Source organism: Nyctibius grandis, chromosome 8 (assembly GCF_013368605.1).
Source record: "Nyctibius grandis isolate bNycGra1 chromosome 8, bNycGra1.pri, whole genome shotgun sequence".
Taxonomy (NCBI): Eukaryota; Metazoa; Chordata; class Aves; order Nyctibiiformes; family Nyctibiidae; genus Nyctibius; species Nyctibius grandis.
The window spans coordinates 31454816-31469770 of NC_090665.1; the positions used below are offsets into that span (position 1 = coordinate 31454816).

Sequence of the window (14955 nt, forward strand, 5' to 3'; positions counted from 1 at the left end):
AACAACAATTTCTAACCTGAAGAAATTGCAGTGTTTTAATATTTAGTGGCACAGTTCAACAGCTAACATATAAGTGGTTTCAGGCGATAATTTACACATTTCAGAACTTCCTTCACTAATTCAGGATTATGTATAAAACTGTGATTAAGAAATATACCAGAAGAAAATGCCAACATTTACATTGGGTTGGTATATATCATCTTCTATGGATCTAAGACTATCTAAGACTTAGCCTTCGCATCAACTCAAATGATTATTTAAAAATAAATTCCAAATATTTACTATTATATATTATCACACATTGTACATATTATTCTGAAAACTAAAAGGAAGGTACAGGCAAATTGGGAATTATTTTGGTTATAAAACACTCTCCTTATATAATATTCCAAAAATGTCTGGCCCACCTTTTCCAGTAGCTGCCAAATAAAAAGATTTCTTCAATAGCTTTATTTTTGGAACTTCCTCAAGTATGTTTAGGTGTAATGATCATTATATTTGACATCTTTGTCTGATTTATACTACATGAAGAATTTTCCTTCTGACTTTTAACTAAGAAAATACAGAACAAGCACAAACGACAATTAAAAATAATAAAAGCTGACATGTACCCAACATCAACTTTGTCTGGGAAGTCCAGAATACCTCCATATATAAAATGCAAGATGACACTCATTTCTACATGGCTTATCCTGAAAAAAAGAAAGAAAAAAACATAAATAAAGACATGTCCAGAATAAAACCCACCACATTTCTTAACCAAAGGAAGTTCGTCAAAAGGCTGATACATTATCCAGCCATTCTGTGAATGGAAGGTAAATGGTCTTATAAAATTAAAGCTATTTTCAAGATTACTGCAACGTAAAAATATCTAAATGGACTATATTTTGGGTGAATTTTGCTACTCAATAGTCTTGCTGAAACTCTGTAATACTTTAAATCTTTGAAATTAAGTCATAAGCAGACTAATACTAGTATTTAGATTATTTACACTGATAATATGCAGAAAGGATTTTTTTTTCATCATCTCCAAGCTCTTTACTAGTAACAAGTAAATTATTAAGCAAATATATATTTTAAAATTGTTTTATAATAATTAGTTTTAATTCTTGATTTTAGGAATATATTTAAGCTTTTCCCACAATAAAAATACATTTAATAGTTTTACTACAACACAATGTAGGAATGTTGCATCTCAAAATATTTAGAAAAAGTCTTTATGCCTAGATTCAGATTAAGATAGATGGAATTTCTACACGGAGTTGTGTTTGCTTCCTTGCATCATCCCAGCACCGTAACAGGGAAAGGCACAGAACGTCTATTTTAAATGGTGGACGCAATCTCCTGAACAATACTTTATTGTACTTGGGGACGTATGTCTCTGTGTGCAATCTTCAGAACTCACAAATGCTGCATACATTAGTACAAATGGAATATAGTCATGCAGGTTGAGCTAAGACCCTTTAAAACATTAGACATGTTTAAGCAACAGACATTTTTGACTAAAAAGGAAAGGGAAAAAAAAGGTTGCAACACGCTAAGCAGCAAAATCAACACAGTTGTTTATGTATTAGTACACGACAGCCATGAAATCAGCAAGGAGGAATTTCCCCACAGTCTTGACAGGTGTTATCTTAGGCAGAGTTTTCATTATTTCAGAATAAGCCATATGTACTTTATTTATAAGTGTTTAAAAAGACAGCATGGAAATCTGCACCAAGCAGAAAACTGAACTAGAAAAGGTAAAATAAATGGATGAGATTCTTACTAACAGAAATTATGAGACATTGGCATGAGAATATACTCATATAAAGATGAAGCACTTCTCAGGAGAAAGCCTCTGCTGAAAAACAGGGATGAAAATTTCTTAGCCATATAGAAATCTACTACAGGGAGAGAATTGTAAATACCAGACTAATTGTTGATGATTAGCCTCTAAAACATACTGTGTATAGCATAAAAGTTAAGAAATCAATTAAAGAAGTGTATTGTTTTATAAGGATTAGGAAGGTATAACCAAATCAACAGATAACCTTCCTGATTTTGCAGCAAAATTATTATACTGACAGAAAACTAAAATTATGACAATACAAGAAAGTATCACTTGGCCAAGCAATTTTATATTAACACAAAGCAATTACATTTTGCAACACTAAGGTACACAGTTCTTCCTGAAGAAAGCTGAGTCAGCCAACATCATGCCTGAACTAAAAAAGCAAACATGTACAAGTATCAGCATTACTTTGCTTTTAAAGAAAATTGAATATATTTCCATGATTTTTCTGATACTGAAAAGAACTAACCTGGCAGTCCCCAATTTATCTACAAAGTCTTAAGAATTCATCCTACACTGACAGCTCCATTATTTTCACCTCACACACAGAAAGCCAATTGCAAACAGGCACACTAGTCAAAATTGGTTTAGTGTATGAGGCTGAAATATTATTAAACACTATTCAAGAAATGTAATTGTTTATTTGTCTTTACATTATAAATATACTCTTATTGTACAAATAGGTATGAAAATAAATCACACTGTTCAGACATTCATAACACTTCTCATGACACGGACAACGTGAAGGGAGAGAAGAGAATTGTAAAATAGACTGTGAATACTAAAACATACTCTACAAAACATGATTAGTACTCTTCTGCTGATGAAAAAAGACTTCTCTGAACCATCTGACAATATTAACAAATACACTACACACACTGTTTCATACTGAAGTCAAAACAGTACTCAGGAAATGTATCAGGTTGAAGAAAAGTGTCAAGGCAGATTAATCTTCAGGGCTCTTCACGCAGCACAGTTCTTACATACTTGCAGTGATTTTAAATTGCCTACCTTTGCTCCCATACCACTTGCAAAGACAACACTTACCCTTGAAGAGTGATGTGCTCTTGGGAGCTTTCAGCCCAACTTCCACTCAGCATAGCAGCAAAGTAACTAGATCTGGCACATAAAATGGCCCTGAGAGAGAAAAAGTAAACATATTCCACTAGATACAAATATTTATTGTGAGACTCTGATAACAGTGACTTAAATCTTTGCCCCTTATTCATTAAGGTGGCATCTGTATACTGCATGCCTTTTTTCCCAGCATGTTTGGAATTTCAAAATAAAAAAACCAATCAGTATTCTAAATTTCTCAGTTAAAGCTTGTTTCTAGTATGACTTTGACATTCACACAGAGGAAATTATTACCATGAGCATTTTCCTTTTATATAATATAAAATTGCAAATTTATTTCTTCTATTTACCAAAGAACCGTAAATAACCTTGTTTATACAGCCCCATTTTAGCCAAATAATTATATCCTGAATCTCTTAAATTCTTTTTCTACTACAGAATGTGTAATTATTAAAATGAAAATAGAAGTATAAAACTTCTCTAACTCGAAATTGGCTGGTCACCTACCAGCACATCCTAAAAGTCCAACAAACTTGATATTAACATATGATACAACCATATGATGTGTGTTTCCAGCACTATTTGAGAAGAGCTATCAATTACTTCTGTTTAGACTTATTACCCTTGTATATTTAAAAGGCATAACTGGCCATAAAGGAGCTAATTCGATTTACTACTACTCCCAAAGACAATAAAGAAACCCCAGACCAGTAGTCTGTGTAGCTCAGTATCTCCACCAGTATCATAGCCATTCAAAAAACCAGATGAGAAGACCTTTGCAACAGGAGCTTCTTAAGGTGGAAGGGCAAAAAGGAAGACAAGACAATGGATGAAAACTGCTTTATGATTTCAGCCTTCCAAATTTACGCCATTTATAGTGTTAGCCTTTATATATCTTATCAGGGCTACTGCAGCCATAGATAATATTCTCATACATATGATTTTTTCCTGACACTTACTAAGCTTCCTATTATTTATAGAATTACTTTATGTCACGTATCTCCTGTGGCAGAAAAAGCAAAGTGTTATATTAGGCATGAGACTCCTTTCTTTTACATGTGTTTGGTGGCTCTTAAAATTTCAGAGCACTCTCGTTTTACGTAGGAAGAAGTAAGAATGCTATTTATGATCTCTTTTCTAGTCATTACGTATTCTGGAATCTCTCATCTCTCTTCCCTCCTCCTGTTTCAGAAGTCTCAGTACTTTAAATTAGGAACTTCTCGCACATTCCTCCTGTAATTCATCCAGCAATGATAATAATGAAGCTTTTACAGAATGTTTCATATCTCAGTGAAATATGTCCACACGTAAATGGGTATTAATCACAACTTTGAGTATGTGAAGTTCTGAATACACACACGATCTTGTTTTTATAAGATACAATAACACAATATCATGGAGATATGGAATACACTATCTCCAATTTTGTCATCCTCTTCCAAATAAATTTTAGTAATCAACAGGGCTAGATCAACTCCAAGGGCATAGTTGAAGTGGATATTGCAAAGACTCATTTTAAATTAGATGGCTACTCAGTAGAATATGGAGAAGTATGTATTACCTAAATATACACTGATAAAATTTTAACTTATAAAATACATGGAGATACCAAATGAAGTAAATTTACCTGTGCTTTCCTACTGTCATGGTTTGTGCCACAAGTTTATTACTGAACAAATCTACTTGCTCCACTCAGAGCTCTGTAAGAATACAACAGCACTAGAAGACATAACTTGGCAATGCTCAGAGCAGTGCTGCTCGCACTGTGAAGTCGATTGGAAGTTCATAGGACTTCATGAGAAAGTAAGGAATACTGAGATAAGTGAGTGGGAGAGTGTGGGGGCTTAAATTGTCTCCTGTTTGAGAACTTAAAAAAAACCCCTTAAAATAAGTAAGTCATACGGGTGCTTTCACGACAATTATACCCCATTAGATTTCCCTTATTCACTTTCTACTGTTCACATGATGCCGTACTAAAACAAGGAAGTCTTGTGCCTGTTTCAGAACATCCTTGTTTTCTTGTGATTTACTGCCACGTTTTTTGATGCTGGTTAGACTAGATACATTGCTGCAGGCAGTAAGTGGCCTAAATTAAAGCAGCTCTGCTGATGGAATCTTTTTGTTGACTGTCTTTTTGCATTAAAGTATTTGTTTCTCCAAGTTAAGGACCTGAGAACATGTCTTCTTATAGTGTAGACCAGTAGAGAAAAACATGCCTAACTACACTACATTCTGGAAATTTAGTATATATACTGATTCTATTATGTAAAAAAATAAAATAATACCCCTCCCACACTATTATGACATATCTTCTGTAAAGATATTTGTAATATCAGTAAAGTTACCCCCACGCTGGTTTTGTGTTGAGAAAATGCTAAAAATAGTGGAATTTTTTTTATAATCTCTGTTATTTACATACTCAATAGGTACAAAATACAAGCTGTCTAGTTTGCTATCTCAAGTGCAAACAGACTCATACCAAAGGTACAAGGAGTGGCACTGATGCTTTAATTTGCTTTCCCAAGCTACAGAATTCCAATAAGCCAAAGTTCTTAAATGCTCTTGGACTTTAGATCTACTAAAGGCTGCTGACAATCTTTACATCTACATGACTGAAGTCATGAAAGTAAAGTCAGATTCTGTAAGCACTGATTCTGAAGAGTAGAAAAAAACCGACTACTGCAGAAATTTTCTACCTCTGTGGTATTTTTATTTGGCATTGATAGCTGAACAGTTTAATAGATTTTAATTTTCTTCAGAGAGCACAGATTATTTAAAAAAATGTTAGCAAAGAAAACCTACACAGTATTTATACATGAGTATATTCTCATTGTATGAGTTTACAATGGCAATCTTAGAAGTGCTAAAAACGCAATTGTTTTCACAATAGTTGCCATTAATGAGATAAATATTTTTCATAAGTATCAAAGTATGGCCTCTTCTCACATAAGACCTGAAAACTATAATGGTTCACAGCTAGGTAACAGCACCAGCAATAACTTACTACAGATATACAGTACCAGCAGTGTTATACTAGAAGGATTTTGGTTGAAAAACTTAACAGTAAATACTTACGTACCTGTGAGCTTGAAAATCTTTGCCTTCTATGCAAATATTAATATCTGGACAACAGCAGTTCTTGTAGAGCATCATTAAGTCTTCTCCTAACACAGATGCAGTTTCTAGTTTGGAATTACCTGCAGACAGTGAGAAATAGCTATTTTCACTTTGTCCGCTGTAGACTAGACTATTGACACTACACAGGCAACTTAAAATATTTGAAAAGAAGAATCTGACATAATGAAAATTTTCAATATTGCATATTCAAGCTAGAATTTTCCTTGAAAGTTTTTCCAGACCTTGCATTTTACTTCTCGTTTTGACTTGAGATATTGGAAATTTGACCAATGCTTCGTATTTGATATCTATACAAGTGCTACCGTTACTCTTTCTCAAGATTGTGTAGCCAGTTCATTTTTTTCTACAGAGATCTGATACCTCTACATTAAAGAAAAGTAGACTCTGAAGAAAGTTCAGGGTCATGTAGTGCTACAAGCTTCTGCCTGAACAGATTTGTTACTTGATCCTATCTTACTGACACAGCTGTAGCAGGCAAGACCTCTGGTGTAGATGCAGTTAAACATTTCCTCATGTTACTTACTTCATTCACGGTTGTAGTACGGAAGATTCTGAAACATTCAAAAATCCTCATAGAACAACAGTGGAACTAGTGTAATTTGCTAGAAAAGGAAAGGAATGGAGAGATTCTGCTCTGTGGAAGTCCCCCATGGTGAGGACTCAGGTTTGCTGTATTACAGAGAAAAGACAGGACACAATGCTGATGAACATGACCAATGCCTGGCAAGTCCTGTCAGATTCATTATGCTACACATTGGCTGGGAACTGCTCCTGCCAAACTTCTGCAGCAATTCATTTTTTCAAAGTGTGAGAGAATGAGGTAGACTGTAGCAAAGAATATCCATGTAAGCTGTGTTATAACAATAGCTGTAATCTTTTCCTGCATTTTTACATCTGTATAAGTCTTTAAATAATTATTTAAAAGAAAAAAAAAAAACAACAAACAAAAGTACAATTCCAAGCCTACCTGCAGCAGCTTTGTCACTTTCTGCATCAACAGTTTCTGGAATTTCCTCTTCAGTACAAGATGAACAAGCAGCTTCTTGCTGCACAGCTCCACTTGGAGTATTCTGATCACCAGGTGTTCTTTTGCCATCTCCAAGACAATTTACATTTGTTTGAGTGTTCCGAAGAGTAGCAATGGTGTTTTCCTGTATTACTTTGGGTTCCAATACTTTTTTCATCATAGTCAACTCCTCAGCTTCTTTAAGATTTTTATCAGATGAATATACAAGCCTAGAAGATGACAGTAAGTTTACTCCTGTAATTTTTCAATTGATCAAAACAAACAAACAAAAAACCCCTTTTTTTCCTCTAACAAAGTTCATGACCAGAAAACAAAAGCTGGACTCTACAGTGGTTAATAATAAACCACCATTTTAAAACTGTATCTCTGGAAAACTTATTTCTGCAATGCTTGAAAAAAGCATAAACAAGCATCACAAGTAAAATTTAACATCACATTAAAAGGAACATAAGTTTCTCTCCGTTACTTTGCTTTTTTAATTAAAGAAACTTTTGTCTGCTCTTTATAGCTCATCTACTATAATCATCTACTGGCAAAAGCAGAAGCAAGCTGTATCAGTAATGACAGATGACTGATTTATAAATCTTAGTATGACCAAGAAAAGGCATTTGATTGTCCTTCAATATCATCAAATTTACAAACCCCAAAATATAAAAACCTTCTAACATCAAGGTTACAAGTACAAAACCATAAGAATGGTATAGAGATATAAATGAATGGTATTAGAGATATAAATTTTAATTTCAAAGGAAGTGCTTGAAAGCATGAAAATTTGCAGTTAAGATTACCCAAGAGCTTTCACTTTGCCCATATAGTAATTCCAGCTTCCCACTTTCCCATCTGTTTCACCAGCTTATTTTTGGCCCAAGATCTGGAAAGGCTAACAAAGCCCACAGTCTGTGACTGCAAAGATTTCATATTTATAGAAAGATACTGCACTCCAGCAACTTAATGGAGCCTTAAATAGTCAATGTGAACAGATAACATGCTTTATCAGTGGTTTCATACCATATAGATGAAGTTAACAAAGTTTAACAGAAGAGCTACAGTTCCATTGGATTTAGCAGACATGTACTTACAGAACTGCATTTAGTCACTCATTCCATGGCAAAGAGGCTTTATTGTTAACACTGGGAACATAGTAATTTGAGTATGCTATTTGAACGTTGTCCTCTAAAGAGGTAGAGAAAACATACAAAGAGATCATCTTCCTTCTCAAGTCCTGTACTAAAAGCATTGAGTTAGGCAGAATTTTTTTTGCCTGTGTGACACAAGTTCTCACCAAGAGGGAATGACAAGAAATAAGAATGTAGGGAATGGGAATTTTAATATTTTATTTGTTTCTGAAAGCAAGGGCCAGGAAAATGTGTGACAGGAATAATAAAATTTCACATTGAAAGAGTAAGGTTGGTGGACCTTCTTTACATGAGTTTTTAAGATTGTTGTACCTGTACGTGCTTTCAGAACTCCTAACCTGTGAACTTGGCCTGACCATCTATTGCTTTTTATATTTACAGTGCTTTCCAACCCAGCATAACAATAGCATGAGGCATGAGGGAACGGCAAGTAATAACATGTCATATAACCAAGAACAGGACCACAGGTTGCTTGCTAGAGCAGGAAATTTTTCAATTCTTTAGAAAATTCAAGACCGTGACTTCCACACATTTTTCCCTGTTCACTATGCTTAGTATATAACACCTGTGTTTGACAGCCCTATAGCAGTAGGATCCAAGAACAGAAATTCAGAATAGAAACCCAATTAACCTAGAGATTTCAAAATTCCACAGAAGTATGCTGAAGTTTTGTCTTCAAATTTTTTCTCCACATTAGATCTTCCAATAAATGTCACTTAAAGTCATATAGACAATGCCATTACTAGACAAAATCTGATCATTCCCACTTTATCCCTGCATGATAAGCAGATGTAAGCAAATACCACAATTACAAAAATAAACTGGTAACACATACTGAATGTGAAATACTGCAGGAAGATCCCTCGTAAGGGTTTGTCGAAAGAAAATTGCCATTCATAACATGTTAGGCTAAATTTGCTCTGGAACTTTACTTATTCACCTTTCTGTCGCTGCAGAGCTATTGCATATTCAACATGTAAAGACAGTACAAATTGACTTTGAGGGAGAAAGAAAATTAGTGGCAACAGATACACTGCTTTGACATAAATTCAATATTTTAATATTCTTGCTCACTTTCTGCCAGTAACTGAAAAACATATCCATAGGGAATCTGATAAGCTAGGGAATGAGGCAGCAATCTCCCGGGAATCCTCAGGGTATTTTCAGATAATCTACATAAGAAACCTCAGGAATGCAATTCTATTATCACTAGGACTTAAGTCAATAAAAATGGCACCCTTACCACAACTAGGAACTCTGTAAACAAAACAAGTAAAGTGGCATGTTGTTAAACCAGAACTAAGTAACTGGTTTCTAGATCTGGAAAAGTTATTCTATTTGAAATATGGTTTTTCTCCTGTAAAAAGTCAAGGAACCACGATTATTTCAGTTAACATTTAAAATCCACAGAATATCTGTATTAGAGTCCTGCTTAATACAGACTGTAAATTTACTACTTTGAAAGACTCATAGAGACATCCATTATTCTGCTTCCCAGACAGCAACAATGTTTTTAGCACATCTTTTAGAAATTTTCCTTTTTCTCAGTTAAATTCCATTAGATGGTCTTTCCAGAATGGAATATTCTGCAGTTTTCTAAAACCAGTTATAGAAACCTTTGCTTGGCAACACCCTTTATTTTATAGGCTCATTTCTAAAGTTTTCTAGACTGTCTTCTACAGAGTATCAAATGGTGCCTTCCTGCACAAATAAAAGCTAGGGAAATCCTTCATCCACAGCAAAATGCATAGCTCAGACCTTGGAGCTCAGGTGTTTTAGTGATAATGTAAAAACCATCTCTTTAAAACACAGCTGCTGTAAGAAACCAGGACCCTTACTGCAGAATTATGATACGAATAGTTTTTACTGTTCCAGACCTCTTGAGTAGGCATCATTCAATGTGACACCTTAGTTCAGTAAGTTAAAGAGTACATTACTGTTCTATAAAGTGATAAATTTCTTCTTTAAATCAGGTAGAAGTATCATCAGAGCTTGACCAGTTTTGAACCGAGTTAAGTATTTACAAGAAAGTAGTTTTCATAGTCATCTGAACAATCTAAGAAGGCATAAAAATGTTCCAGTTCTTCCAACATCCCTAATGATGATCAGGAAAGTACTAGATGGTACTCACTGTGACCAAACAGATTCCTAAAACATATAAGCAGTATGGAGTTATTTTGTTTTTATAACAACACATAGCCTACATAGACATCTCAAAATGCACTTTGAAGAAAAGCACGGACTTTGTGAGTAGTTTGCAAAGTACCAAGAAAATGCTAAGACGCCCAACGGAATTTATTTTTGTGCATCTAAAGATTTCATTCACAGTTTTGTTTTTAAAGGTGTCCTGAAGTTATCTCTCCTCTCATTCCAAATCACTTAGGCTAAATTCTTTGGGAAGTTTCTCAGCCTTAGAGCACTCTTTAAGGCCCACCTATTTCTATCAATTGTAGATGCATGACTCCACACAGACTTGAAAACCATACAGTCTCATTAGAGGAACAATCTTCTCAGAACAGCCACAAATACTGACTAGATCAGGAAGACATTTTTATGCTCACTAAAAATATAAAAAACGTGATCACAAAAAAAATCCTAAGATAATATTTGAGTTGAAAAAGAATTTTGAGTTCTGATCCACTACTTTGGTCCTCTGAGTCAAGAGGTACCTTTCCTTACTGTGGGCCACACCCACTGTCTGCAAGACTGACAAAATCCCAAACAGAAACATTGTATGCCACTAATGACCATGAAGACAACACAAATAAGAAGGGAAGTGAGAAAGGGCAAGTTTTATTTTAATGAAATACCATATTTAAAAACATGAGGAATCCATATTTGTTGTTATTTCCAAAAACACTGAAAGTCACTGGAATTAACACCATCATCACCAAACTTCACTGAAAGCTGTTAGGACAGCCTCTCCTATTGTCCCAAAGTAGTTGTTAACCAAACAAATTTTTAAAAATTTCTCAACGAATTAGGCATCCACCTTTCAAATGCTCCCTACAGCAGTTTCCACTTCCTCTGAGTGAGAGCTCTTCACTGAGAGCCTGCCTGGAAAAGACAGTTACCTGCCATCTTCTCCTTACCCACGATCTCCTTAAAGTTATACATACACATACACACGTCATTAATGTCACTAGAGAAGTGCTTTTGAGTTCTTAAGATATTCGCTGTTTAAACAGATAGGATTTTGTACATGTTGCTATGGATATGTTGTGTATATGCCCAGATTTGCAGAGCATTAGTAAAGATATTACAAAGCAGGCCTGAACAAAAGCCATTAGTCCCAGGGGAAAGGATTTTTTTTCCCTGTCTTGATGTTTTTTTCTATCAGCTAGCAACATAGACTGATTGTTAATGCTGAAGTCCATCAGAAAATCAGGAACTTCTCCATCATAAATATTATGGATAGCATGAAACTGTCAGCACAAAAGTCCTACGCACATGAAGAGGGGAAATTCTGCTGTTTGACAGTGCCTCAGTTTAATTGCCCTGAAAAAAAGATACTACGGTAAGTTCAGAAGAGATGGACAAGTACAGATGCCCAAAACCGGATACTTACTTGGTAGTGTAGGGGATAATACAATTAATGAAAACAGACAAAACAAATTATGTTTTTCTTTTATTTACAAGTTGTACAGATGCTCTGTGTTGTTTTTAACAGGAACTTGGTATAGCACACACCAGAACTTCACACAGTAACAAGATTAGCACTGAAATATCTTCTGTACCATGTAAAATACCATATTATACAGTTTTACTTAAAGCTATGTGCCGTCACAGTTAAATGCCAAAATAAAAACAAGATCTATTAACTTTTGTTAATAAAAATAACACCGAGAATGTAGGAAGTCTCTGAGCCACTCCCTGCCCACAGTTTTAATGCATTTATCATTGGTCTTTAGCAAGCCCAACTGCAGCAAATACTCTCATGCACTTAATCTTGGTGGACTTGCAAAAATATTTCAGCAACACACCTATAGCAGTGAATCTTTCTTAGTGCAAGTTAGGCACGTCATACACAACTTCAACCTACCTTAATCATGTAAGATTCTTCCATTCCCTTAAGATCTGGCTAAAAGAACTGTCTGCTTGATTTTTGCAGCTAAGATGGTTATTTTAACTTAACTGATTTCTTGAGACAAGTATTTCAGTAAATTTCTTATGAGATGCAACATCAACTGCTTCGCTGCCTCACACAGATGCCAATTCAATTTTCCGATTTCTTGTGAAAGCTAAGCATTTCAGCAGAAGAATCTGGCCCTGAAACAATCATGGTCCCACTGAAAGGTTTCTACCCATTTCTCACATAAGTTGAATTTTTTTTTTCTTGAGGCATAAATCCATGGCATTAAGACACTATGTTTTCCAAAGCAAGATGTTAATATCACACACATACAGAATATATTGTGACTTGACAGTTTAGCTTCTCAGCTTCCTCTGAGAAATTGAGATTAGATATAAACATGGATCACAAAAAATCCAATAAGAAAAAAGACAAACTCATTGTTTCTATGTATGTGGAAAGGAGATAAGGTCGCCATTGTTTCGCATGTGTTTAAAGCTTGTTTTCATGGAAAAACAAGTCATCATGATGAAGGCTTTCTTCCCTCAACAGGATATAGCATAAAATCTAAACTTCATGTAGTATCTTATTTCCCTCCCTCCCACCTTCCTTGCTTAGCAAAGTCTAATTATTCTCAATGACTAGCTTAGCTCATATTTATAACCACAACAAACTAACTCGGTGCTGTAGTAATACACTCAGACCAGAGAATATGGCTGTGTGACTGAAAGCCATTGAGTTAGAACAGCTTAGCTATTCAGAGGAACAAATTCCTTAATCCCTTACCTGGGGAAATAAACATTTTGATTCACAATAATTTGTTCTCAACTTTCTCAGTTTTCACTGTTCATTGGAGATAAGCATTTTACAGCATACAGAGCATTTCAACTTCTACAATTCAGCATTTACTGTTTTACAAAGTTTAAGACAGTCACATCAAATTTCCCATGTTGCCCATATGTATAGGGCAGGGTTTGTTAATTCCATTTGTTTTGGGAGGGATGATTTTGTTCAGCTGAATCGCTGATTCCCTTATGTCTTAATGCAAGGGAAATAATAGTTGTTGAGTCATAAAATGCACCTGCAAGTGCCACAGAAGGCCCTTTTTGCAGATAGCTTGTTTTCAAGTTACATGAATCAGTCCCTCAGAGAAGATACTCCTTGCATGGTAGGGTACACCACATCAACAGGCACGCGTGATAAGAGGATAAAAGGGAAGGATCATATCAGAGTAAACTGTATAACCCACAAAATTTCAAGAACATGGGAGGCATGCTATTCTTCTGAAATAGAGTGGTCTGCAATCATAACCCACTAGAGGGGAATGCGGAAGCTTAGATATTAAGGGTAAGATTGCTGAGGCATAGCATAAAGGAATTCAGTGTACATGAGCAGAAGTCACATTTGTTTCCTCCAAAATAGCCAGCATCCAATGGAGACTGTGACAATCCATCAATCAGTAAGAATAATCTCATGCACAAGTTGTTTAAAGAAATGTTTCCCTTTTTCACTACTTTGTAATCCAACGTTATGGAACTGTAACTGGTAATCATATTTAAAAAACAAATATGCACAAACGTGTTGTATTTGGTGCAACCGCTTTATGAGAACCTCACAAGCAAGAGGTCAAGCTGAAAATAGAGCTAAGCCATCATCTTCTGTAGTGTCAGTCTGATGTCACATAACGTTAACAGGTACCCCACTTTCTGGCTTGTTTTCTTTTTCCCCTGCACACAGGAAAGATTCTGACAGACAGACATGAGCAACAATGAGATTGCAAGAGGTGTGACTAAGTGACAGATGAAACTGAAACAATGCTATAGGGTATCTGTTGTATTAAGAGCAGTTGCTACAGCCTAAAATTTATTCTACAAAGGAAAGGTGTGCACAGAGTCTACAGAAAGAAGTTACTGTCATCATGCTGTCTAGTAGTTTACCTTCAAGAATGTTTTTGCCTGCACTTAAGCCAGATGTAGCATCCTTCTACTGCCTGATACAGAACTATACAAACATAACACAGTTGATGCCTTGCCTGGTCTACTTTGAATCAACTGCTGGTGCTGCAAATTAACCCCTGTGGCAGTAAACGTCACAATGACAATCGTATTCCTTTGTATTTGATCTGTATTTAGTGCTTTTTAACTGGATCTGACTGTCATTAGGTCCTTCTCTGTCCTTCCTTAAATCAGATCCCTTTAATACAAATATCAGGAAACGATGAGATAATAACTAGATTTCTATTTCTAAAGCTATATTTTTCTGACTGAAAGGGTAAAAGCAGTTTGCTTCTCAAAAGGCAAGATATTAACGACCAAATGATCCATGACAGATTATTGTCCTTCAGGGATGGTGAGTTGCTTGCTTCTCAAGGCAGACTGCAGAACCCTGCTTGAGCAGTCATCTCCTGCCATTGACATACTTGCAACTGTTGACCCTTTTCTAACTATGTTATGAAGAGTGACAGAAGGCTATTGAAGGGCAGAGTCAATATTACATTAGCTTCATTGGGCAAAAATGTAGGGTGAATAGTCTCTACAATATGGATGCTGCACTTCCTGGTGACCAGCAGTTTCTTGCTGGTGTTCTCAGACAGTGCAAGTATAAGGACGGAAACAAAGTCTTGCTCAGTCAGCTATTTCATGATGAGGCTATGCAGAAAGATCAGCATGAA

General features: G+C 35.4%; 1 protein-coding gene across 1 annotated transcript in view; it reads right to left on the reverse strand.

Moving 5' to 3' along the window:
* Positions 1–14955, reverse strand: part of BTBD8 (BTB domain containing 8) — a 36501-nt gene that overhangs the window by 18678 nt on the left and 2868 nt on the right. Inside the window, exons 3-6 of the mRNA XM_068406773.1 lie at positions 7017–7285; positions 5991–6108; positions 2882–2971; positions 612–692 (exon numbers count right to left, since the gene is read on the reverse strand). Of these exons, the coding sequence (XP_068262874.1) occupies positions 612–692; positions 2882–2971; positions 5991–6108; positions 7017–7285 (558 nt within the window). The remainder of the gene's footprint in view (positions 1–611; positions 693–2881; positions 2972–5990; positions 6109–7016; positions 7286–14955) is intronic.